The sequence below is a fragment of the Pelobates fuscus genome, chromosome 3 (assembly GCF_036172605.1).
Source record: "Pelobates fuscus isolate aPelFus1 chromosome 3, aPelFus1.pri, whole genome shotgun sequence".
Taxonomy (NCBI): domain Eukaryota; kingdom Metazoa; phylum Chordata; class Amphibia; order Anura; family Pelobatidae; genus Pelobates; species Pelobates fuscus.
The window spans coordinates 58,928,062-58,952,058 of NC_086319.1; the positions used below are offsets into that span (position 1 = coordinate 58,928,062).

A 23,997-nucleotide genomic window follows, 5' to 3' on the forward strand; every position below is an offset into this window, starting at 1 on the left:
GTCCGCCGGTACAGGGAGCATCTGTCTCCTGTACCCGGCCGGACTAAAAGGAAGTGAACACTGAGTGTGCACTTCCTGTTAGTCCGCCGGGTACAGGAAACAAAAGCTCCCTGTACCCGCGGACAGTACAGAGCTCGGCCACGCTACAACACAGGTAGGGGAGGGTGGAAGAAAGAAACAGGGAGGGGGGATAAAGAAACAGGGAGGGAGGGGGGGGATAAAGAAACAGGGAGGGGGGGATAAAGAAACAGGGAGGGGGGATAAAGAAACAGGGAGGGAGGTAAATAAACAGGGAGGGAGGGGAGGGAGGGGGATAAAGAAACAGGGAGGGGGGGATACAGAAACAGGGAGGGAGGGGGGGATAAAGAAACAGGGAGGGGGATAAAGAAACAGGGAGGGGGGAGAAAGAAACAGGGAGGGAGGGGGGCATAAAGTAACAGGGAGGGGGGGATAAAGAAACATGGAGGGGGGAGAAAGAAACAGGGAGGGAGGGGGGAAGAAAGAAACAGGGAGGGGGGGATAAAGAAACAGGGAGGGGGGGTAAAGAAACAGGGAGGGAGGTAAAGAAACAGGGATGGAGGGAGGTAAAGAAACAGGGAGGGAGGGGGGATAAAGAAACAGGGAGGGAGGATAAAGAAACAGGGAGGGAGGGGGGAGAAAGAAACAGGGAGGGAGGGGGGGAAACAGGGGGGGGGAGAAAGAAACAGGGAGGAAGGGGGTCAGAAAGAAACAGGGAGGGGGGATAAAGAAACAGGGAGGGGGATAAAGAAACAGGGAGGGGGGATAAAGAAACAGGGAGGGGGGATAAAGAAACAGGGAGGGGGATAAAGAAACAGGGAGGGGGGATAAAGAAACAGGGAGGGGGTAAAGAAACAGGGAGGGGGGGTAAAGAAACAGGGAGGGGGTAAAGAAACAGGGAGGGAGGTAAAGAAACAGGGAGGGGGGATAAAGAAACAGGGAGGGAGGGGGGATAAAGAAACAGGGAGGGAGGGGGGGATAAAGAAACAGGGAGGGAGGGGGGGATAAAGAAACAGGGGGGGATAAAGAAACAGGGAGGGGGGATAAAGAAACAGGGAGGGGGATAAAGAAACAGGGAGGGAGGGGGGATAAATAAACCGGGAGGGAGGGGGGATAAAGAAACAGGGAGGGAGGGCGGGATAAAGAAACAGGGAGGGAGGGGGGATAAAGAAACAGGGAGGGAGGGGGGGATAAAGAAACAGGGAGGGAGGGGGGCATAAAGAAACAGGGAGGGGGGGGATAAAATAACAGGGAGGGAGGGGGATAAAGAAACAGGGAGGGGGGATAAAGAAACAGGGAGGGAGGGCGGGATAAAGAAACAGGGAGGGAGGGCGGATAAAGAAACAGGGAGGGAGGGGGGATAAAGAAACAGGGAGGGGGGAAGAAACAGGGAGGGGGGAGGGGGGAGAAAGAGTGACAAGGGAGGGGGAGAGAGTGACAAGGGAGGGGGAGAGAGAGTGACAAGGGAGGGGGAGAGAGAGAGAGAATGACAAGGGAGGGGGAGAGAGAGAGTGACGAGGGAGAGAGATTGACATCCATCACACACACACACAATCACACAATCATGCCACCCTTACACACACAGAAACACACAATTCATCCTTACACACACTCAATGCACCCCGTGCACACACACACGATCACACAATCATGCAATCCTTACACACACAGAAACACACAATGCCTTCCTTACACACACTCAATGCACCCCGTACACACACTCAATGCACCCTTTACAGACGCACACACTGCATCCCGTACATACACAGAATCACACCTTGCAGCCCTTACACATACAAACACAGATTCACACAATGCATTCCTTACACACATATCAGGACATCCCCTACACACTCCACCCCCTGTGAACAAACTCATTGGTGGAACGTGAAGGTGGACCCTGGGACCCAGACCTTGAGCTGTGTAAAGGGCCCCCCAAAAATGGAGCTGCTTCCCGTTCTCACAGAACATTGATTTTTGGGACCACAGTTACAAACAGCCTCCAGAGAGCCTGTTCTACACCAGACCAGTGGAGCCAGACTGCAGCTAGAGTCCATCATCATCCTCATCTGGTTGTAAGTAGGCAATCTAGCATATTATTCGTGGCACTAATCTCTAATTTACCTCACATTAAAGAAACACTATAGTCCCCAGAAGCACTGCAGCTTAATGTAGTGGTTCTGGTGTCTATAGCCTGTCCCTGCAGGCCTTTTAATGTAAACACGGCGGCACTCCAGCACTGGCGTTAGTTAACATGGCAGAAAAATAATTGGAAAGGGTTAGGGGGGCTACTAATAAGGATAGGGGAGAGGGGTAGGTAGAAAAATAATTGGAAGGGTTTAGGGGGGCTACTAATATGGATGGGAGGAGGGGGGAGGTAGAAAAATTATTGGAAGGGGTTAGGGGAGTACTAATATGAATGGAAGAGGTAGGGTGGGTTCTAATATGCATGGAAGGAGTTAGGGGGTACTAATATGCATGGAAGTGGTTAGGGGGTACTAATATGCATGGAAGGGGGTTAATATGCGTGGAAGGGGTAGGTGGGGTTCTTTTGTGCATGGAAGGGGTAGGGTTGGTTCTAATATTCATGGGAAGGGTAGGGGTGGTTCTAATCAGGAGGATCCCGGCACTGTATCTGGGTAAGTGAAACCCCTTCCTTGTAGTGACCCTTTAATGTTATTATTTAATCATTTATATAGCGACTGCAAATTCCGTAGCGCTGTACAATGGGATAAACAACTCCTAGTTTACGGAATAAGAATATACCCGGCGAGTAAAAATGTTATCCCCCCCAGATTTTTTGGGGTTCCTACGCCCATGCCTTGTAGTATCTCCTTATATAATACCCGAGAGAATCACTACCCTATTATTCTAAATTATTATTCTACTTATATATTTTATATCTGCTCTCTTTCTTAGAGAAACAGGTACTGGAGGCAAGAAGAGAAGAAAAAGAAAAAAAAAAATACATGTAAACCCATCTATACACTTTTTGGATGCTATTCATTCAATAGCTACAAATTGCATTTCCTTAAACCCCTTTTTTATAGCTGCTACATCAGAGAATGTATATGATTTTGCCTCATATGAGACCACAATTTTGCTTGGGTATCTCCATGAGTACCTAATATTCTTTTGCCTTAAAACCTTTGTATATGCTAAGAACGGTTTACATTTTGCCCTAGTATGATATGATATGTCTGGAAATATGATAATATCGTGATAATGTTCTTTTAATTTGGTCGATCTTATTGACCTTAATATTTGCTCTTTTGTCTTATATGAAGCACAGCTTATAAAAACGTCTCTTGGGGCACCTTGTGCTACTGTTTCCGGTTTCATAATTCTATGACACCGCTCTAACATCTGTGAAGGGTTTGACAATTGAATGTCTAAATGTTGAAAAAGACTCAGTATATAATCTTGTAGTTTTTCATGAGTAACTGTCTCTGGAATTCCTCTGAGTCTTAGGATATTACGCCTCATTCTGTCTTCTAAATCTGCAATTTTTAGTTCCAGGTCTACTATTCTTTTCATTGCATTTTCTTGGGCATCTTCCACTGTCGCTTGTTGATATTCTAGAGATTCCATTTTTTCTTCATTAATTTTAACTTTCTTCTCTATAAATAGAATTTCAGATTTAAATTCCAAAAAGCCCGCTTGAATTTCATTCTTGATCTTGTCAAATTGCCGTTCAAAAGCTGTATCTAAATATTCCTGTATTTCTACAAGATTAGCCTCTTTTTGGTACTGTTTTAAGCAATCCTTCTGTGGTGTAATGATTTCTATTTCTTTAAATGAGGTCTCTGTTTCATTTTGTTGCTCTGACTCTTGTCTTTGTTGCGACAAAATTAAGGCCGATAATCTTTTTTTTTTTTTGGTTTGTTTTCCAACTTCCTCTCCTTCTCTCTCTTCGTTAGTTGTTTGCCCTCCTGGGCCTTTTTTGCTGCAATCAAGAAAAAAAAAAAAAAAAATCGAATTTAAATTTCCTCTTTTCTTATTCCTTTTTGGGTTTCTTCCCACTGGATTGTAGCTTTAGTACTTCCACCAATACAGTGCTTTATATCTGTTTATATTATATTTAAAATATCCTTTTAAGTTTAGTTGAATAGTTGCTTGGATTTGGGTCTAGCTTTAATTTATATCTCTGATCATCAACCGCTTTTCCTTTTCTTCCCCTATTTTGTCTTCCTTTTTTCCCTTTATCACTACAAACGTTCTGAGCAATTATAGGGATATAACCAGCATAGAAAAGAGAAAGAAAAAAAAAATTTAAAAAATGAAAGAAAAAAGCCAAAGAGATATGGGTTATCCACCTAAACAGGATTTTTAGCCCTGAATAACAATTCCTTTAGGGTGTGCCCAGATTCTGTTTGGCAACAGTTACTTTTCCAGTTGCCTTTATAATCTCTCCATCATATCCTTTTAGCAGACATTCATTTGATGTCGAATTAACCGACTGCTTTTCATATATCCTTTTTTTCCTTATGCCTCTCCTCCATTCCTTTATATCCTTTATATCCTTTGTATCCTACTATTATTTCACCACCCCATCACCCTTTTTCACCCTTTCATTTTCTTCCACCTTTATTTATCTTGTTCCTTTCTTTTTTTTTTTCTTTTAGTAGTAGCTTGCCTCTTTAATTGACGTTGTTTGCCCTTTTCTTTATATTGCCTTATCTTTCAATATTAGATTTTATATATAAAGCATATACGGTTGAGAGGGGAGAAAGAACGGCATAAAACAAAAAATAAAAATGAGTCCACCTGGGACCCAGCCGACGTTCTCACCGACTCCAACTCCTTTTCTGTCTCCTTCGCTCCGTTTCCTCTTTCCAGGGCTGGCAAACAGGCAGGCTCTCCTTTTCACAGTTTGATCTTCGTTTGGTGTCTTAGGGTGTTGGGGGGTTTGTTTGGTCGGAGAAATTACTCCAGGCTTTAAACCATTCACTGACCTCGGTCTAACAAATCCAGCGGGTCTCCTCTACACGCTCACTCCTTCAGGGCATCAGCATCACTGCGCTCGTGGTCGTACGCTCCCGTGCGTGCGTGCGACCTACGACATCGCTCCTCCCCCCGTCGTCTTAAAGGATCTATTGCTAATGTCTTGGTGCCAGATACCACAGGATATGTTCAGAGGTTTTGTTGAGTCTTGTGGACTCGACGCATCAGAGCTTTCTTGGCAGCTTGATTGGGACCCACACAATATTAGGAAGCTGGTTTCAATGTTGCAGCTGATCAGTGTATATATCAGTGTACATATGATTCATTTGGAAATATATTACATACAAAATCATTTACCTTTTTATGATTGAACAAATAATTGTATAATATGCAAATAATATGCAAATATGCGAGTTGGTTGTGTCTATAACATGATCACCAAGATCACCAAGCAGTCTCATTATCCTATGAATACATCATATGATATAAAAAAACAATCATGTACTGTACTGGATGTATACTGTGTTAGCCATTACTTTCAGAAAACTTTTCATTAAATCTGCTTTTAAGTTTTGCTCTTCCTGTCACTTTCGCTTTATTGTTTATTTGTCTACATTTGTTACAGTGTAACTCCTTTAACATATTTAATTTAAATACTCTGTCTATTAAAAACATAGATTTTGTCTTTAACGTTCTTCCAGAGGGATTGCCTGATTGTTCTGCAGTAAGGGTTTCATTAGCTCATCCCCAATGACGTATCTCAGCAGGGTCAGATGATGAGAATAACAGGCTATTCAACTTTATGAGTCAGGCTCCATGTGGGTCTACACTTAACTCATAAAAGCAAGAGTCGGATAAAGTGAAATTAATGTAGGAGGAATGAAATATTGTGCTCATGGGAACTAGGAAAACAAGAGACAGTTGCGATCTGTGGGTATTACAAAATAAGTAGAATCGATGTAACCCGGGGTGAGCTGGAACTGGGGGGCAGGGAGGAAATTGCGATTAAAATGTGATCATTTCAATCTAGAGAAACAAAACATCCACACATCCACAGACTTTGAATTTTTCAATAAATTATTTTTTTACTTGGTGGGAGGCCAACATAATAGCAGCAGTATGTATTTATACTGAACATGCATAAATGGGGTGCTGCTACAATACACAAAATCCAGCGCACTCTCTCATCCACTAAACAGCAACTTCAAATCAGCTCACAGATTTTAATAGTTTTTTTTTGTTTGTTTTTTTTTAAAAACCTAATCTAGGCAAAAATAATGGGGATTTTGTTTCATTATATGATCATACATTGCATAAGCCTGCCACAACGCCAATGTACCCCATTTTTGGCAGGTCCTACTCTAACAGCCTAATGTCTTACTTGGGGAAAAATTCCATCTGGGGCTCTCTGCAGTACAAGGCTAAATAGGGCCCTGGAATGAGGCACCTGTGACATTTAGGGGTGCAAAGCCAAGGAGTTGGCCTGGACTCCCAAATATATATACGAAACCAGGGGGCTGCACTCACCTGAACATGCATAATGGGGTGCTGCTGGGTTCTATCTAATAAAATCTGTGAGCTTTGAAGTTGCTGTTTAGTGGATGAGTGAGCTGGATCTTGTGTATTGTCTGAATTGGCCCCAGCAGCACCCCGTTTATGCATGTCCAGGTGAGTGCAGCCCCTTGGTTTCAAATATATATTTGGGAGTCCAGGCCAACTCCTTGGTTTTGAAATCCTCCCTGTCACAGGTGCCTTATTTCAGGGCCCTATTTAACCTTGTACTGCAGAGAGCCCCAGATGGATTCCCCCCCCCCCCCCGAAACCCCCACGTAAGTGGGTTAATCTCATAAGAGCAGACCTTGTGTTGTTAGAGTAGGACCTGCTGATAGTGTACATTGACGTTGTGGCAGGCTTATGCATTGTATGATCATATAATGTAACTAAACCCTTTGCCTAGATTAGGTGTTTTAATAAAATCTGTGAGCTTTGAAGTTGTTGTTTACTGGATGAGTGAGTGAGCTGGATCGTGTGTGTATGTGTATGGTTATCAACTTATAATATTGGCTTAAAACAAAATGATATCTGATTAATATCAGATTGATAGCTAAACATTAAAATCTTATCCAAGCAGGAGCTTTCATATATATAAGTTCCAAATTTTTCCATTATGAAACAATTCCCCCATGAACTTTATATGAATTGAATCTGAATTATTTTTTTGTGGAAGGATTCACAGCAAATTTTCATTTGGAAGATCATATATCCTATATATTTCTCATGTCAAGCATAGCAAGCATAATTAATTGTTGCATTATCAATATATTTTCATTAAGTGTGATGTGCGTAGTATGTATATGGATTTATAGACTGATTACCTGGTAGAGGCAGTAGTAGGGCTGATTACAGCATGGGAAGAGTTTGAGTTTGTTTGGTTGTTTAGGAAGGCATTGTGTGCCAAATCACACGAAAAATTAGCAAAATAAATTATTTTTGAAGCCTGGCACCAAACTGTGTCGCTTGGCCAAGGTATGAAATTCTGCACCCAAAAAGACAATCATGTCTATCTCCTGTCAGTATTTGGTTGTTCTTGCTTGTGCTAAGTGACCATTAGCAGTCAGGATACAATACTGACAATTCTCTGCCAGGGGTATAACCAAATACCCATAGTAATAACCCAGAGAGTAATAATCATATCTCCCATTGTACATATTAGGAATGTGGAGTGTGTGCCCTCGAAAAGGAACATGTTTTTTTGTAAACTTCTTCATAAATATTGGTGTTTAAATTGGTCAAAAGGGGGTGTGAAATCAACCTAGACACCCTACAGTCCTTACCTCCACCCTATGTATTTCTATGCTTGCTTGGAAATTTGATATGTGGAAAAAGGAATAAATCTATGGAACTATGTGCCCACTGTGAGCCAGATCTAATTTGGGTGACTGCCAGTTTCTCTCGGTGCTCCCCCGATCTGAAGATACCACTACTGTAAAAGCTAAGTGAGCAATTAGGAGTCTCTTTTCATTTCCGTTTTTTGTTTTTAACTGTTAGTGTAAATTATACATCATCTATTTTTTTTTTAGTTATGCACTGTGACTGTTTTGTTCATAATAAATATTCCTTTATTAAGTTCTCCCTATGTCTCATAAAGGATCACACTACCTTAAAAGACCAATTTGTTAATACTTTCAATTGCATAGATATTTTTGCAAAACTGTATTTTGTGGGTTTTTAATCTAATTCGTTTGGAGAACCTATGACACTTGATTACAAATTCCCTTGGTGGAGGCAGCTTTTGATACTAGAGTTAAGTGTGGTTCTCATTATTTTCGGTGTGGTACATACAAATAGGGATTATTAACCCTTTCACTCTCGGAAACAAGTGGCGATCATGCTTGAAGTTTGTGACATGTGAAAAAATGATGTCCATGATCCATATCTGAAGCTCAAAAGCCATTGTGTTGCTGTTATCTCATCCTCTTTGCCCCTAGTAATGATATCACTTTTCTGTTCCTCCTTTTGTCATTGCCAGAGTGACCTTCAAGGTTATTACCTAACTGGAACTCAACTTGGACAGACCAGAAAAATTCCATATTTAGATTAATATGACCTAGAGAATTGTTCCAGATCAGCTATTTTGGTCTAAAAATTGCAAATTCATCCTCAAGTCCCATCATTTTTTTAAGTTTAGTGAATAACACAGAGTATGTTTTAGAATAAGACTTTAATTTGTTTTCAGAAAAGCTAACATCTTCCATCTGTAGTACAAAGCGACTTTGAATAGTTAATGACAAAACAGTCTACAAATGAAAGATTTCCATTGAAGTATTAATTGCTAATTATAATGCACTGGTAGTTATTAGTGGGGACAAATGTTTGACAGCTACAATTTCACTGTCCAAAAGCTAAACATATTGTCATGCTGCATAAAGATGAACCACTTAATTGGAATGTATAGGATTGTAACTACTGGTCCATGCATGTCAGAAAATGCTATAACTATAGAGCTGTGTACCTTCAGGGTTCTTTCTAACTAGCAACCATTTCTATTCTTCTGCCTTGTCGGCAACCTTCAGCTACCATAAAATAATAATGACGCAGAGCTCTTATTTCAATGAAATGCACATGCAGATCACTCTCATAATCAATACTTATCTCTTACTTACTTTTTAAATATTTGCACTGATTTATTTCTTTTTACACTATGATGTGTGTATGCAATCAAAGATTTTACTGTCCTATCAGTTGTTGACAAGAAGATGAGTTTCACCAATGTAGTTGTAGGATTCCAAGGTTGTTACCCGAGGCCTATGTCCTCAGGCTGTCACCTCTAACGTTGATGGTGGCATCCTTACTTGAAGTTGTAAGTATGCACTTCCAGTTATCCCTGATAATAACGTGTATAAATGGTTTAAAGGTATCTCTTTGCTGATAAATAATATAGAAACATAGAATGTGATTGCAGATAAGAACCATTCGGCCCATCTAGTCTGCCCAATTTTCAAAATACTTTTAATTAGTCCCTGGCCTTATTTTATAGTTAGGATAGACTTATTCTTTTAAATATAGTCTCCTCCTTTACTGTGTTGATTCCCTTTATGTATTTAAATGTTTCTATCATATCCCCCCTGTCTCGTCTTTCCTCCAAGCTATACATGTTAAGATCCTTTAACCTTTCCTGGTAAGTTTTATCCTGCAATCCATGAACCAGTTTAGTAGCCCCTCTCTGAACTCTCTCTAAAGTATCAATATCCTTCTGAAGATACGGTCTTCAGTACTGCGTACAATACTCCAAGTGAGGTCTCACAAGTGTTCTGTACAATGGCATGAGCACTTCCCTCTTTCTACTGCTAATACCTCTCCCTATACAACCAAGCATTCTGCTAGCATTTCCTGCTGCTCTATTACATTGTCTTCATACCTTTAATTCATCAGAAATAATCACCCCTAAATCCCTTTCCTCAGATGTTGATGTTAGGACTCTATCAAATATTCCATACTCTGCCCTTGTTTTTACGTCCAAGATGCATTATATTGCACTTATCCACATTAAATGTCAGTTTCCACAACTCTAACTATTTTTCTAGTTTACCTAAATAATTTGCCGTTTGGCTTATCCCTCCTGGAACATCAACCCTGTTACATATCTTAGTATCATGTGCAAAAAGACACACCTTACCATCAAGACCTTCTGCAATATCACTTATAAAAATAATAAAGAAAATGGGTCCAAGTACAGATCCCTGAGGTACCCCACTGGTAACAAGACCATGCTTAAAAAATACTCCATTGACTACAACCCTCTGTTGCCTGTCACTCAGCCACTGCCTAACCCATTTAACAATATTGGAATCTAAACTTAAAGATTGCAGTTTATTTATAAGATTTTTATGTGCAACAGTGTCATAATGAAATCTAGGTCAGCAATGTCTAGTGCACCACCCTGATGTTTTATTTTAGTTACCCAATCAAAAAAATCAATAAGATTAGTTTGGCATGATCTCCCTGAAGTAAATCCATGTTGTCTCTGATCTTGAAATCCATGTGATTTTAGATCTTCAACAATCCTATCCTTTAACATGGTTTCCAATACTTTCCCCACAACTGAAGTAAGGCTTACTGACCTATAATTGCCCACCTCTACCCTTCTACCTTTCTTTTGAATGGGCACAACATTAGCTAATTTTACATCTTCTCTGACTATTCCCGTTAACAATGATTGGTTGAATAAATGGTTTTGCTAGTACACCACTAAGTTATTTTAATAACTTTGGCCCATCAGGCCCATCAACTTAATCATTATCTGTCTCATAGGAGATATTATCTATGATTGTTAAATATGGTTGCTTAATCAAGTGAACAATGCTCAGACCCAAGCAGATGTTTGATACAATAGGTCCATAAGTAAGCCAAGAACTGCCACAGAAAAAGATATAAAGGCTACTAAAAATGAATGGATCATACTGTGGAGACATCAACCTACTACGTAAGCCTAATAAAATGTGTTCTATCACCATTGCATGTTGCCTTGTTCTCAACATTGCTATTGGTACACATGTATGCTACACATGTGTTGGATTGTACTATGTTTGCTGATCTAAACATCCATGTCCCTGAGTTTGTAGACAGAGGAAGTTTTAGAGATATGCTGACATATGCTGAAGTCATAGAGGTTAACACAGTAAAGGAGATTAAGCATGCGTGGGATAGGCATAAAGCTATCCTAACTATAAGATAAGGCCAGGGACTAATAAAAGTATTTAGAAAACTGGGCAGACTAGATGGGCCGAATGGTTCTTATGTGCCGTCACATTCTATGTTTCTATGTTTCTACATATAACAGGGTCATTCACAAATAAGATGCATATTGGTTTCATACAATGTTTTCTACAGGACACATATGCACTTATTGGAATATCTCCTGGCTATATCTTATTATGAAATGTTTATTTTCAAAGGAGCCAGGGATAAATAGAAGTGCTTCTGCCTCCACATAATGTAAAATTGTGTGATTACCCATATAGAAATAAAACCAGCCTTTACCTTCACTAGTTATATTTTTTCTTTCCTTTACGATATGCGTTTTCGGGAAATGTATGTGAAACATGTGTTGCAGTAGAAGTGTTTGAAGTTGAACCTGTATTACCAACATCAACAATATTTAACTTACAGTTAGACATGATACAGGTCCATGTTCCAAGTTTAACACAATGAAAAGGAGAGAAAAGTGGCAGATTATGTGTATTTTAGGGGTCGTAGCAAGTGATCTTTTCACCGTTGTTTTATTATTTACTTCTTGATCAGATGCTATGCCAACTGAGTATGTAGTTTTTATTTTAAACATTGTTTATTTTTCTGCATGGTTGTCAGGATAGATAACCCAACATGCAGAATAAGGTCACACAAGTACAGGAAATACAGTAGATAGCAGTATGTATTACTAGACCTTAGAGTGACTGGGTTTTTGCAAAGAACAAGAGATAGAAATGTTAAAATAACAGGCCAAGGTCAGGGACAATGGAGATAAACAAGTTAAAGTCAGGCATACTTTGGAAAAATAATTCTAAAAGTATTTTTAAAAATATAAAATGCAAAACCTTATCCAAAAATATAAAACCATAGTCATTAACAACACTTAGAGATGTGTGTTTGATTGGTGCCACTCACATTGATATTCACTATCCCTTAACTTTGATAATGCCATCTTGCACTCAAGTTACATTGGTGTTTCACTATGTCTGACATGAGTTTTCTAGACTTTGTGCTTAATGGTGAGCCTGAATTATGAGTGTAACTAATGTCACATATTATGCAATTGGTAAATCGATCCTTTAATGATCCGTTGTTACTATTCACTATAAACTCTTACCAAGATCTGTTTCATAATTTTGGTACATTCTTTTGTATTATTAATAAAAAAGGCAAGTAGTATAATGTTCTGTTATCCTTCACTGCGCGGATACAATTCACCGAGGGCATAAACATAATATGTTGCAATAATTACAAATGTTTTTCATTCATTTGTATTGTGTAAAACAGAATTTAGCTTAATGCCAGTAAAAGGAAATGTAGAAAGTAAATTATTTTTGATCTTAGCATGACATCATTTTCCATATGTTTCAAATATAATTTGAAGGATTTGCTTTGCAAATCCTGAGGATGATTTAAATGGACACATATTATATGTGTTCTCACAACATTTTATAATAAGATTATATTAAAATATATATTATATAGCTTTATAAATGTATGTAAGAACAAATTTATTCAAATTGAGCTCTTATTTGAAGTGGTAAGTCTTTCAAAATTAGGTTCCATGGTTCACTCATATTAGGAGTTTGCAGTGACTAACTTGTCTTTTCTACTTTGCACCTAGCTGGAATATGTGTAATATTAAATATGCTAGCAACTGCTTCTTACCTGATAGTAGTTTTACTATGTAGCATGGAAATCTGGTGCTACAAACGGGGTTGTTCATTAAAGTTCAAATTCAGACTGCAAATTCACGCTATTCAGCAATGTCTGGATTTTAAAATTTCTCCTGAATTTGGTCTAAATTTCAGCTGGACTAAACACTGCTGAATAGTTGAAATCTAGACCCAGATGCCTAAAATGCAAACATGGATTTTCAAATATTGGAACTATTTGACCAGGGCCCTAAAATATTATAATTAGGGCCCCTCCCACTGCCCATGAGGGAGAGCCACCTTACCTCTACCCACTGCCCATGAGGGAGAGCCACCTTACCTCCACCCACTGCCCATGAGGGAGAGCCACCTTACCTCCACCCACTGCCCATGAGGGAGAGCCAAGGAGGGACAATAGTTTCCACCTTACCTCCACCCACCATTTATGGGTTGGGGAAGGGTGGACCCCAGTCGCTTGTTATAAACTTTTAGTGGATGTGACCCCACTAGCCACATTGTAGGAATTAAACCACTAATATGGTAATATGGGGTAATATGGCGGTTTTATTGACACCCATAGGCATTCTAATCATTTATTTATTATCTTTTTTTATTGTAGCCGCTGGCTAAAATGTGCTGACCAGCTGCTTCATAATTAACCCTTGCATTTCATAGGTTTATTTTTTTCTTAAAACTATTTGCCTTCTGGCTGCCGATGCTGCCAGCAGACAAATAGTACTTAAAATTATCATTCACTTAAATAAAAAAAAAAAATGTGATAATAAAAGTTTATTAAAATCAGTCATTTGTATAAGATTCGGCTGTGAAAGCACTGATGTAAATCCGGACACCGAATGGATCCGGGCAATTGCTGCAGGTTCACTTGAGCCAACTGCATTCGGGCCAAGTTTTGACCTTTTCACAGGATTTAGTCCATCCAGACAAAATACAGTGTTTTACCCTGTTAGTGTTTATTATCTCCTTTTAACCTCCATTGAAGATATTAAACTTACAGCAGCTGTTGCTGACTGCAAACAGTGAAATTTTGTGGCATGAAAAAAGTTGTCAGTCCTTAAGTTTGCCGACTTCTACTTACATTATCTGTTGATGATAACTAATGGTCTCAACTTTTACCCATGGAAACACGCTCATAAAAACATCACTTTAGGATTGCAATGCAGGTCTCCGTACAATCTCATGTAATGTGTATTGTTTATTGAGGATTCAGAGACATCAGTTGTTATGGATAGATAAGTATGTATGAAATATTTTGATATTACTTCTGTTTTTTTTTTTAAGAACTCTATCACTCAACAGGTATTAAGTCAGGTTACCTGCTGAAACTGCTCCAAAACTGCACCTGCATGTCACTGTTACTGCTCCAGTACTGCACCTGCATGCCACTGTTACTGCTACAATACTGCACCTGCATGCCACTATTACTGCTCCAATACTGCACTAACATGCCACTGTTACTGCTCCAATACTGCACCTGCATGCCACTATTACTGCTCCAATACTGCACTAACATGCCACTGTTACTGCTCAAATACTGCACTAACATGCCACTGTTACTGCTCCAATACTGCACCTGCATGCCACTGTTACTGCTCTAATACTGCGCATGCCACTATTACTGCTCCAATACTGCACCTGCATGCTTCTGTTACTGCTCCAATACTGCACTAACATGCCACTGTTACTGCTCCAATACTGCACTAACATGCCACTGTTACTGCTCCAATACTGCACCTGCATGCTTCTGTTACTGCTCCAATACTGCACTAACATGCCACTGTTACTGCTCCAATACTGCACCTGCATGTCACTGTTACTGCTCCAATACTGCACCTGCATGTCACTGTTACTGCTCCAATACTGCACCTGCATGCCACTGTTACTGCACCAATACTGCACCTGCATGTCACTGTTACTGCACCAATACTGCACCTGCATGTCACTGTTACTGCTCCAATACTGCACCTACATGCCACTGTTACTGCTGCAATACTGCACCTGCATGCTACTGTTACTGCTCCAATACTGCACTAACATGCCACTGTTACTGCTCCAATACTGCATCTGCATGCCACTGTTACTGCTCCAATACTGCACTGGCATTCCCACTGTTACTGATCCAATACTGCACTAACATGCCACTGTTACTGATCCAATACTGCACTAACATGCCACTGTTACTGCTCCAATACTACACCTGCATGCCACTGTTACTGCTCCAATACTGCACTGACATTCCCACTGTTACTGATCCAATACTGCACTAACATGCCACTGTTACTGCTCCAATACTGCACTAACATGCCACTGTTACTGCTCCAATACTGCACTAACATGCCACTGTTACTGCTCCAATACTGCACTAACATGCCACTGTTACTGCTCCAATACTGCACATGCATGTCACTGTTACTGCTCCAATACTGCACTAACATGCCACTATTACTGCTACAATACTGCACCTGCATGTCACTGTTACTGCTCCAATACTGCACCTGCATGTCACTGTTACTGCTCCAATACTGCACCTGCATGCCACTGTTACTGCACCAATACTGCACCTGCATGTCACTGTTACTGCACCAATACTGCACCTGCATGTCACTGTTACTGCTCCAATACTGCACCTACATGCCACTGTTACTGCTGCAATACTGCACCTGCATGCTACTGTTACTGCTCCAATACTGCACTAACATGCCACTGTTACTGCTCCAATACTGCATCTGCATGCCACTGTTACTGCTCCAATACTGCACCTGCATGTCACTGTTACTGCTCCAATACTGCACCTGCATGTCACTGTTACTGCTCCAATACTGCACCTGCATGCCACTTTTACTGCACCAATACTGCACCTGCATGTCACTGTTACTGCACCAATACTGCACCTGCATGTCACTGTTACTGCTCCAATACTGCACCTACATGCCACTGTTACTGCTGCAATACTGCACCTGCATGCTACTGTTACTGCTCCAATACTGCACTAACATGCCACTGTTACTGCTCCAATACTGCATCTGCATGCCACTGTTACTGCTCCAATACTGCACTGGCATTCCCACCGTTACTGATCCAATACTGCACTAACATGCCACTGTTACTGCTCCAATACTGCACTAACATGCCACTGTTACTGCTCCAATACTGCACTAACATGCCACTGTTACTGCTCCAATACTGCACCTGCATGTCACTGTTACTGCTCCAATACTGCACCTGCATGTCACTGTTACTGCTCCAATACTGCACCTGCATGCCACTTTTACTGCACCAATACTGCACCTGCATGTCACTGTTACTGCACCAATACTGCTCCTGCATGTCACTGTTACTGCTCCAATACTGCACCTACATGCCACTGTTACTGCTGCAATACTGCACCTGCATGCTACTGTTACTGCTCCAATACTGCACTAACATGCCACTGTTACTGCTCCAATACTGCATCTGCATGCCACTGTTACTGCTCCAATACTGCACTGGCATTCCCACTGTTACTGATCCAATACTGCACTAACATGCCATTGTTACTGCTCCAATACTGCACTAACATGCCACTGTTACTGCTCCAATACTGCACTAACATGCCACTGTTACTGCTACAATACTGCACATGCATGTCACTGTTACTGCTCCAATACTACACTGGCTAAAGAGGAATCTACAGAGAAACGCAGTACAAGTGCATGTATACTTGGACATTCCTTCACTTGCGTCATATGCAAGTATGTGTCTGCATGCACAGCACCACAGGGGTTCAATTAATTTATATGTCTTCCCAGGCAGACCATGTGAATTAAAAAAAGTTAATACATTCTTTCTAAAAGTGAATAGCATAACTCATTACTCAGTTTTAGTTAGCTGTTGGTTTATACATTACACTTACAGTTTACTGTGGAATTCCAATAATTTACTGTTTAGTAAATAGCCCAGTAGTGATGTCCCGAACTGTTTACTGGCCAATAGTTCCTGGCGAACATAGCGTGTTCGCATTCGCCACGGATGGCGAACATATGCGATGTTCGGTCCGCCCCCTATTAATTTACTAATACTAAGTAAAAATTACTTAGTATTAGTAAATTGTGCCCCTACTCGCAATACCGCGAGTAGGGGCATGTCTATTAAACAGTGAGCAGCCTGTGGCTGCTCACTGTTAAAAAAAAAAAGGGGTGGGGCCCTAAAAATAACAATAAGGGGGGGACCTACTGTCCCCCCGGCCCCCACCCCTGAGCGGTGGGTGGGGGCCCTAAAAATAACAATAAGGGGGGACCTATTGTCCCCCCTGGCCCCCACCCCTGAGTGGTGGGTGGGGGCCCTAAAATTAACAATAAGGGGGGGACCTATTGTCCCCCCTGGCCCCCCACCCCTGAGCGGTGGGTGGGGGCCCTAAAAATAACAATAAGGGGGGACCTATTGTCCCCCCTGGCCCCCACCCCTGAGCGGTGGGTGGGGGCCCTAAAATTAACAATAAGGGGGGGACCTATTGTCCCCCCTGGCCCCCCACCCCTGAGCGGTGGGTGGGGGCCCTAAAAATAACAATAAGGGGGGACCTATTGTCCCCCCCGTCCCCCACCCCTGAGCGGTGGATGGGGGACCTAAAAATAACAATAAGGGGGGGACCTATTGTCCCCCCCCGGCCCCCACCCCTGAGCAATGGGTGGGGGCCCTAAAAATAACAATAAGGGGGGACCTATTGTCCCCCTCGGCCCCCACCCCTTAGCGGTGGGTGGGGGCCCTAAATACAAAGGAGGGGGCCCTAGTCACCCCTCCCCCCCTCAAAAAAAATTATCTCCCTACCTACCCCCCTCACCCTAAAAATAATGAAGGGGGGACCTTTAACTACGCTGTGTAAAATGACACAGAGCACTGTGATTGGATGGATTTCAAGCCATCCAATCACAGTGCTCTGTGTCATTTTACACAGCGTGGGAAAGTTCTGTGGAATTTTCCCACGCTGTGTAAAATGACACAGAGCACTGTGACACAGAGCACTGTGATTGGATGGATTATCATTATGGCCCCCATCCGCCACCCAGGGGTGGGGGCCGGAGAGGGGGAGGACAGTAGGTCCCCCCCTCATTATCTTTATGGCCCCCACCCAAACCCAGGGGTGGGGGCCGGGGGGGGGAAGGAGAGTAGGTCTCCTCCTCCCCCCCTTCAACCACTATTGTGAACAGAAAGAGTCCCTGTGGGTTTTAAAATTCGCCTGCCTATTGAAGGCTATGGCGGTTCGCCCGGCTCGCCCGGTTCGCGAACATTTGCGGACGTTCGCGTCCACCGTTCGCGAACCGAAAATGTTATGTTCGCGACATCACTATAGCACAGTTATACATGTGTTAATCCAAAAATACAAAATGAAACCCTGCGCTCAAATTCCCACTACTACTGGGCATCCGCAATGATTATAGTAAACCTTCGCCCTGACACATACCTGTCCTTTGCTTTCTCCTAAAGGGCAGCACTCTATTCTCTCCTCAAGCTCTGTTGCACTAGACTGTAAGCTCGTTTGAGCAGGATTTTGAGTTTTTTTTTTAATTGTCTTATTTATTGTTAAATCTCCCCTTTTTAATATTGTAAAGTGCTGCGAAATCTGTTGGCACTGTATAAATTCTAATAATAATAATAATAATAATAATAATAATAATAATAATAATAACACGAACAATAAAAACCAAAGAAAAAAGTTACTTGCACACTATTTTGTTTCCAAAATTCTTATACAATATTACATTCACAGCAAAATACAATTTACAAGGAAAGGAAAACCAGCAGGTATTACAAATAGTATTAATAAAATAAGAGCAAATTTGAATTATCATAATTCATACATTTCTGTGACACCATTTCATACATATTGTGGATGAAACATATTAACCCCTAATGGTACTTGAAAAGACAGTAAAGACATAGTGCCCAATATCTACTAAATCATGGGTGCCCAAAAAGTATATCCCTAGATATTTTAAAACTACAACTTGATGCTTTGGCATTCTAAAAGCATTCTAAAAGCATGCAAAGCATCATGGAAGCTGTAGTTTTACAACATATGGGGATCTATCTCTTGGGCACCCCTGTACTAAATGTATAGTTGTCACTATAGTATAGTTGTTTGAAAAAAAAAAGAAAAAAACTAAACATTAACTCAGACAATACCTTTATATCTAATAAACATAGGATGGTTGTGGACTGGAGGAAGAGAGAAACAGGGTAATTCAATCAAAGTGTGCAGGAGAGGAGGTACCCGAATAATGCTATTCATTTTTATAGGGATTCAAACTTTTTTATTATATCATCCCAAAAACCAATCCGTCGAAATTTTACATTAGATGGAATTCCAATTCTTTTTTCCATGTTGAGTGATAGCTTAGTTAAGATTTAATTGTATAACAATCTGGTGTAATGGGACCGGTTCAATTTCTTGCAATAGTTATTTTAACGGCTATTAATGTATGAATTAATATTTTTAGGCAGTTTCTATTGGTAGGTGGCAGATTAAGGTATAAACGTATCATTTCTAGTCTGAGTGTTAGATTAAGGCCCAATAATATGTTGACTTTAATGCCAACTTTCCACCAGGCCTTTCTAATAGTGGGGCAGTTCCACCATATATTGATGAGATCTGCATCTTGGTTACCAAATCTCCAGCATGCCGATGACAGTATTGATCCTGCCCCACAAGGATATTTCTCTATTCCTCCACAATTTAAAGTTAATATTTATCTCTTTTATCAAAAGTAGTAGGCTGATCTATAATCATTTTTGCGGCTTTGTTCAGTTCTACATACTTAAATAAGTCAAATGTTCTTTGGTCCATAGAAAGTCGAATCTTTCAGCAATATCCGCTTTCATCTTAGTAGGCAAATAACTTGGAGGTAAATAACTTTTTTTTGTATAACTCCAATGGCCATTCAAGTGTTAGCTCACCTGCCACATCGAGGCAAAACCTCCTAGGTGAGTCCTACACTAACAATTCACCTTACTGCTTTAAGCTAAAAGGCAAAATCTCTAATATGAACATTTTGCTATTATAAAGCACAACCATACTTCATCAACCCTTTTCTTAAATTGCAGGATGCCCACATTTTGACCATATGTCAGTTCATCTCAGCAAACATTTAGTACCGAAAAAATGAATGGAAAGCTAATCATTTGGCCCAAATTCTGATAAATTGCAGTTTCGGAACAAAACAAATCTCAAAGTCTAATGTAGATATATGTTTCTATTTTGCATTGAAAAGCCATACTTAGCATTCCTTTTGTATCCATTTGTATTCTTCACTCAGTAAAGAATGAATTTCTCCAACTCAGTTTTGCTCTTCGGCACCTCTGTCGACTGTAAATGACGCACCTACTCGTTTCTCTCACACTCTAGACCAGGAGTAGGCAAGCTTTGGCAATCCAGATGTTGTGGACTGCATCACCCCTGATGTTTTGCCAGAATTATGGCTGTAAGGCATGCATGGGAGATGTAGTCGACAACATCTGGAGGTTGCCTACCCCTGTTCTAGACTAAACATTTTTAGATTAAATTTCATAGCTGCATTACATGTAAATAGGGGGAATAATGTATAATTATGATCACAGTAATTAAGCAACTAGGGTTCTTGGAAGCTGCAGTACCACCCAACAGTCCTCGATAGAGTACCTATGCTTACTTACCTGATACTAAGACATTACAACCACGTACAGACATTATTTTTTAGTCTGCTGGCATATTTAGAATGTTATATTCCTAAAAGTGCCATGCAGTTTTTTTGATCAATACCAATAATAATAATAATAACATTTAGTAATGTTTATCTATATGGCAATATGTATATGGCAAAAAAAGTGACATTTGTTTCTGTTATTTTTTTTTTCTGGTTGTATGACAATTTTTCACATGAGCTATGAACATTTTTTTCCTGTCATATTTTAATGGATGAATTAAAATTGCTTGACTTAACATACTTGTGTAAGTATTCTAGCAATATATAAGCAAAAATCTGTTTGTAGCCTGTGTTTACTAGCAGTACACCGAATGGTTCCAACAAATAATATGCTATCACAAAGGTCATATGTGGCCACGGTGCTGAGGTTTTCATAGAGAAAGATTTATAGAGGGTCAAGTTGACACTAGTGGGGCTCAAGACCCTGAAACCCTCATCTTTACTTTTTTACCTCGTCCTACACCTTTTGTTCTAAGGTTTAATTTGTTCTGGTGTGCAATTTTGAGGTTCCTGCATCTATTCAGCCACTTGATACTGAATGTGCGCCTACTGTGGGACAGTTTGTCTTTTACCCTTGAGCATTATTTTGTCTCTCCCCTTTCATGCCGGTGTTAGTCACTTTATTCCATAGAATCATTAAAGGTAGGGCTTCCTCCACTATTACTTGATCGTTCTCCTATTTAAGTCCCCCTGCTATTGAGAGTTGCCTAACTTTGTATACCTGTACCTATTTGAGGGTTATTTCCTCCTCCCAGGAGTTTGACTGTAGGCTCTATTTAGAGAATATCCAATAGTCCCTGATATTTTCTCGGGCTTTTGGATTAATTTACTTCTGATCCTTCTTTCTTTATGCCTCAAGCATGATCGCTTTTCGGAGCCTTTCTCCCTGTATCGGATCACTGTGACAGGCGTTTGCAGTGTCCCAATTCCTCAGACAATGGCATAGGGCTGCATGCAGTCTATGCTCTCTGTACACTCTGAGATCAGAACATGCAAGTTATTTCTGACTCTATCTCTAGTGAGCAACAACGTCAAATTGGGTGAAATCAACAGATCCTATATGTAACTTCATACGTACAGTGTCTAACTTCTAACAGGGACTACTGCTCTACTCAGTATATGTAGATGGCCATAAATTTATTTTCTTCTTGCGTTAGAACACATTAGGGTTTCAATATTGAAAGGAAAAATTTAATGCTCTGCGTTTATGTGTTCAAAAACACAAAATGAATTATAACCATAAAGCCTGTCAGACGTTTGTGATGCGATGGTTACATATAAAGTGCCAAAATGCTTCCTGGTAAATAACCTGGGTGGTCTATATTTTACAAATATAAACTTTTGTGTGTGTTCACATTTGGTGACTGCATTCAGTTTCAGTATACAAATGCTTGCAATAACTTATCTTTAAACTATAATTAATTCAGCGTTACATTAGTCATATAATAAAAAAAATAAAACATATAAGATAGTTTACCAATAAGAATGTATAAATGAATCTATTCTGAGATACTTTCCCTTAGTTTCATTATTTGTGTAGAAATTATTACAAACAAACCTTTCATAGAGGTACATTATACATATACGCCATAGACTGTTACTCCCATGATTCTCAGCAAAGGGATGTGTAACTGAGAGTGATGGGTATAACACTATACATTATCTTTAATTAAAAAAGCCTGTTCTATATATGTGAACCTTAACTCCATCACTGCCGTATATGCTCTGCCTGTCTCATAATCGCTTATAGTTATAGTTCATGTCATATTGAAGACAGATATTTCTTATTTCGTCTTGCTAGAAAATATTTGAATTTAAACATTAATGTGTTTCTTGTAATATGTGACCTAAAAATACATTTATTTATTTATAAAATATTTTGCCAGGAAGGATATATTGAGTTTTCTCTTGTTTTCAAGCATGTCCTAGGTCCACAAAACATTGCATTGATACAATAGGGTAACAAAAAAAATACAAAAACAGTATTAATACACAATATATAAAAAATGTAACATAGGACAGGTAGGAAATGTATAATCAACCATGACAGGTGCATTCTGTTTTGAGATATGTAGAGAGGGATCTCTTAAAGTATAAAATACTGGAGAAGATTTGAAAGTGTGCGGGATGTCGTTCCATAATTGTGGCGCTGTCTAGGCTTAAGGAGGATCGAGGTGCTTTCTTTTTGTATTGAGGTAGACTAAATAAAGTGCTGGTATTGGATCGGAGGTTATAGGAGGTGGGAACTGCCGGGTAGAGCATTCTGCTCAGGTAGGGTGGGAGGTTCCCAAAAACCTTTTAAACACAATGCTGGAAAGATGAAGGGTCTGTTTGGATACCAGCGACAGCCAGTTTAGTTCTGTATAGGGCACCTAGTTTTGGATAACGTTTAGATGTGGAGGCCAAAGGATAGATTGGGGTCTAACACCATACCCAGGTATTTGAAAGAGTGGACATGCCAAAATAGATGAAACTCTTACATAAAGTTTAATTATTTTAGTTATTTTTCTGTAGCAACCCTAGTTTGGTACAAATACACTTACAAAACAGAGACATACATGCGTTTTGCCTTATTTCAACTTTTTGTATATAATCTGTGAAGGTGCAAAATTATGGTTGAACAAACACATGGCGAATTGCTCAAAATAGCTTGTGTCTTTTGTGCATCAAGCAACAACAACAACAACAACAACAAAAATGCAATGAATACAAAAAGACCTTATTTTGCTGTAGAGGTCTTTGTTTTTTTATATTCTATCATTCATATTTTGCAGATATCTCTGGAAATATAATATGCCCAAAAGAAGTCATAGAAGAATATGACCCATATTTCCCGCGAGGACCTCGACTTCGTTATTTGCGCCTGGAAGGAAATGAAATTAAGCCGCCAATTCCACTAGATCTTATCATATGCTTTAGACTTTTGCAGGCTGTTATCATTTAAATATTTTTGCTGGTAGTTGGTTTCCATGAATAGAGTGTAATCACTATGACATATTTTACAATCAAGGAACACTATGCTATGTCTTTTCTAATTCTATCTTCTTTATGTCATTACATCTTAGAGTAACCCAATCATTTTCCAATCTAATATATATATATATATAGGTAGCATATCATTTCAATGCATTTTTTTCTATTCGAATTTAGAAATATTTGCCACCTTTATACTAACTCTAATTAGTTGTTTCCAATAGAGGCATTGCCATTTTATTTTACTTGTATTAAAAAAAGGAGGCCAGCAAATATTTAGTGATTAAGACAAAAGGAGAAATCTATAATGACTATGTGTCCTCCCTTAGCTAAAGAAAAATGGTATTTATTTTAATTAATAACAGCTGCATACTGTTACTGTATTCATTTTGTCTTTACATTACATTGGTGGTTGGCTTGTAAAG

General features: G+C 39.9%; 1 protein-coding gene across 2 annotated transcripts in view; it reads left to right on the forward strand.

Annotated features, from left to right (window-relative positions):
- The window catches only part of KERA (keratocan), a 40,279-nt gene extending 16,282 nt beyond the window's left edge, over positions 1-23,997 (forward strand). For both annotated transcript variants that reach the window (XM_063447116.1, XM_063447117.1), the window contains one exon: positions 23,374-23,997. In XM_063447116.1, coding sequence (XP_063303186.1) covers positions 23,374-23,543 — 170 coding nt within the window. In that variant the 3' untranslated portion in view covers positions 23,544-23,997. The remainder of the gene's footprint in view (positions 1-23,373) is intronic.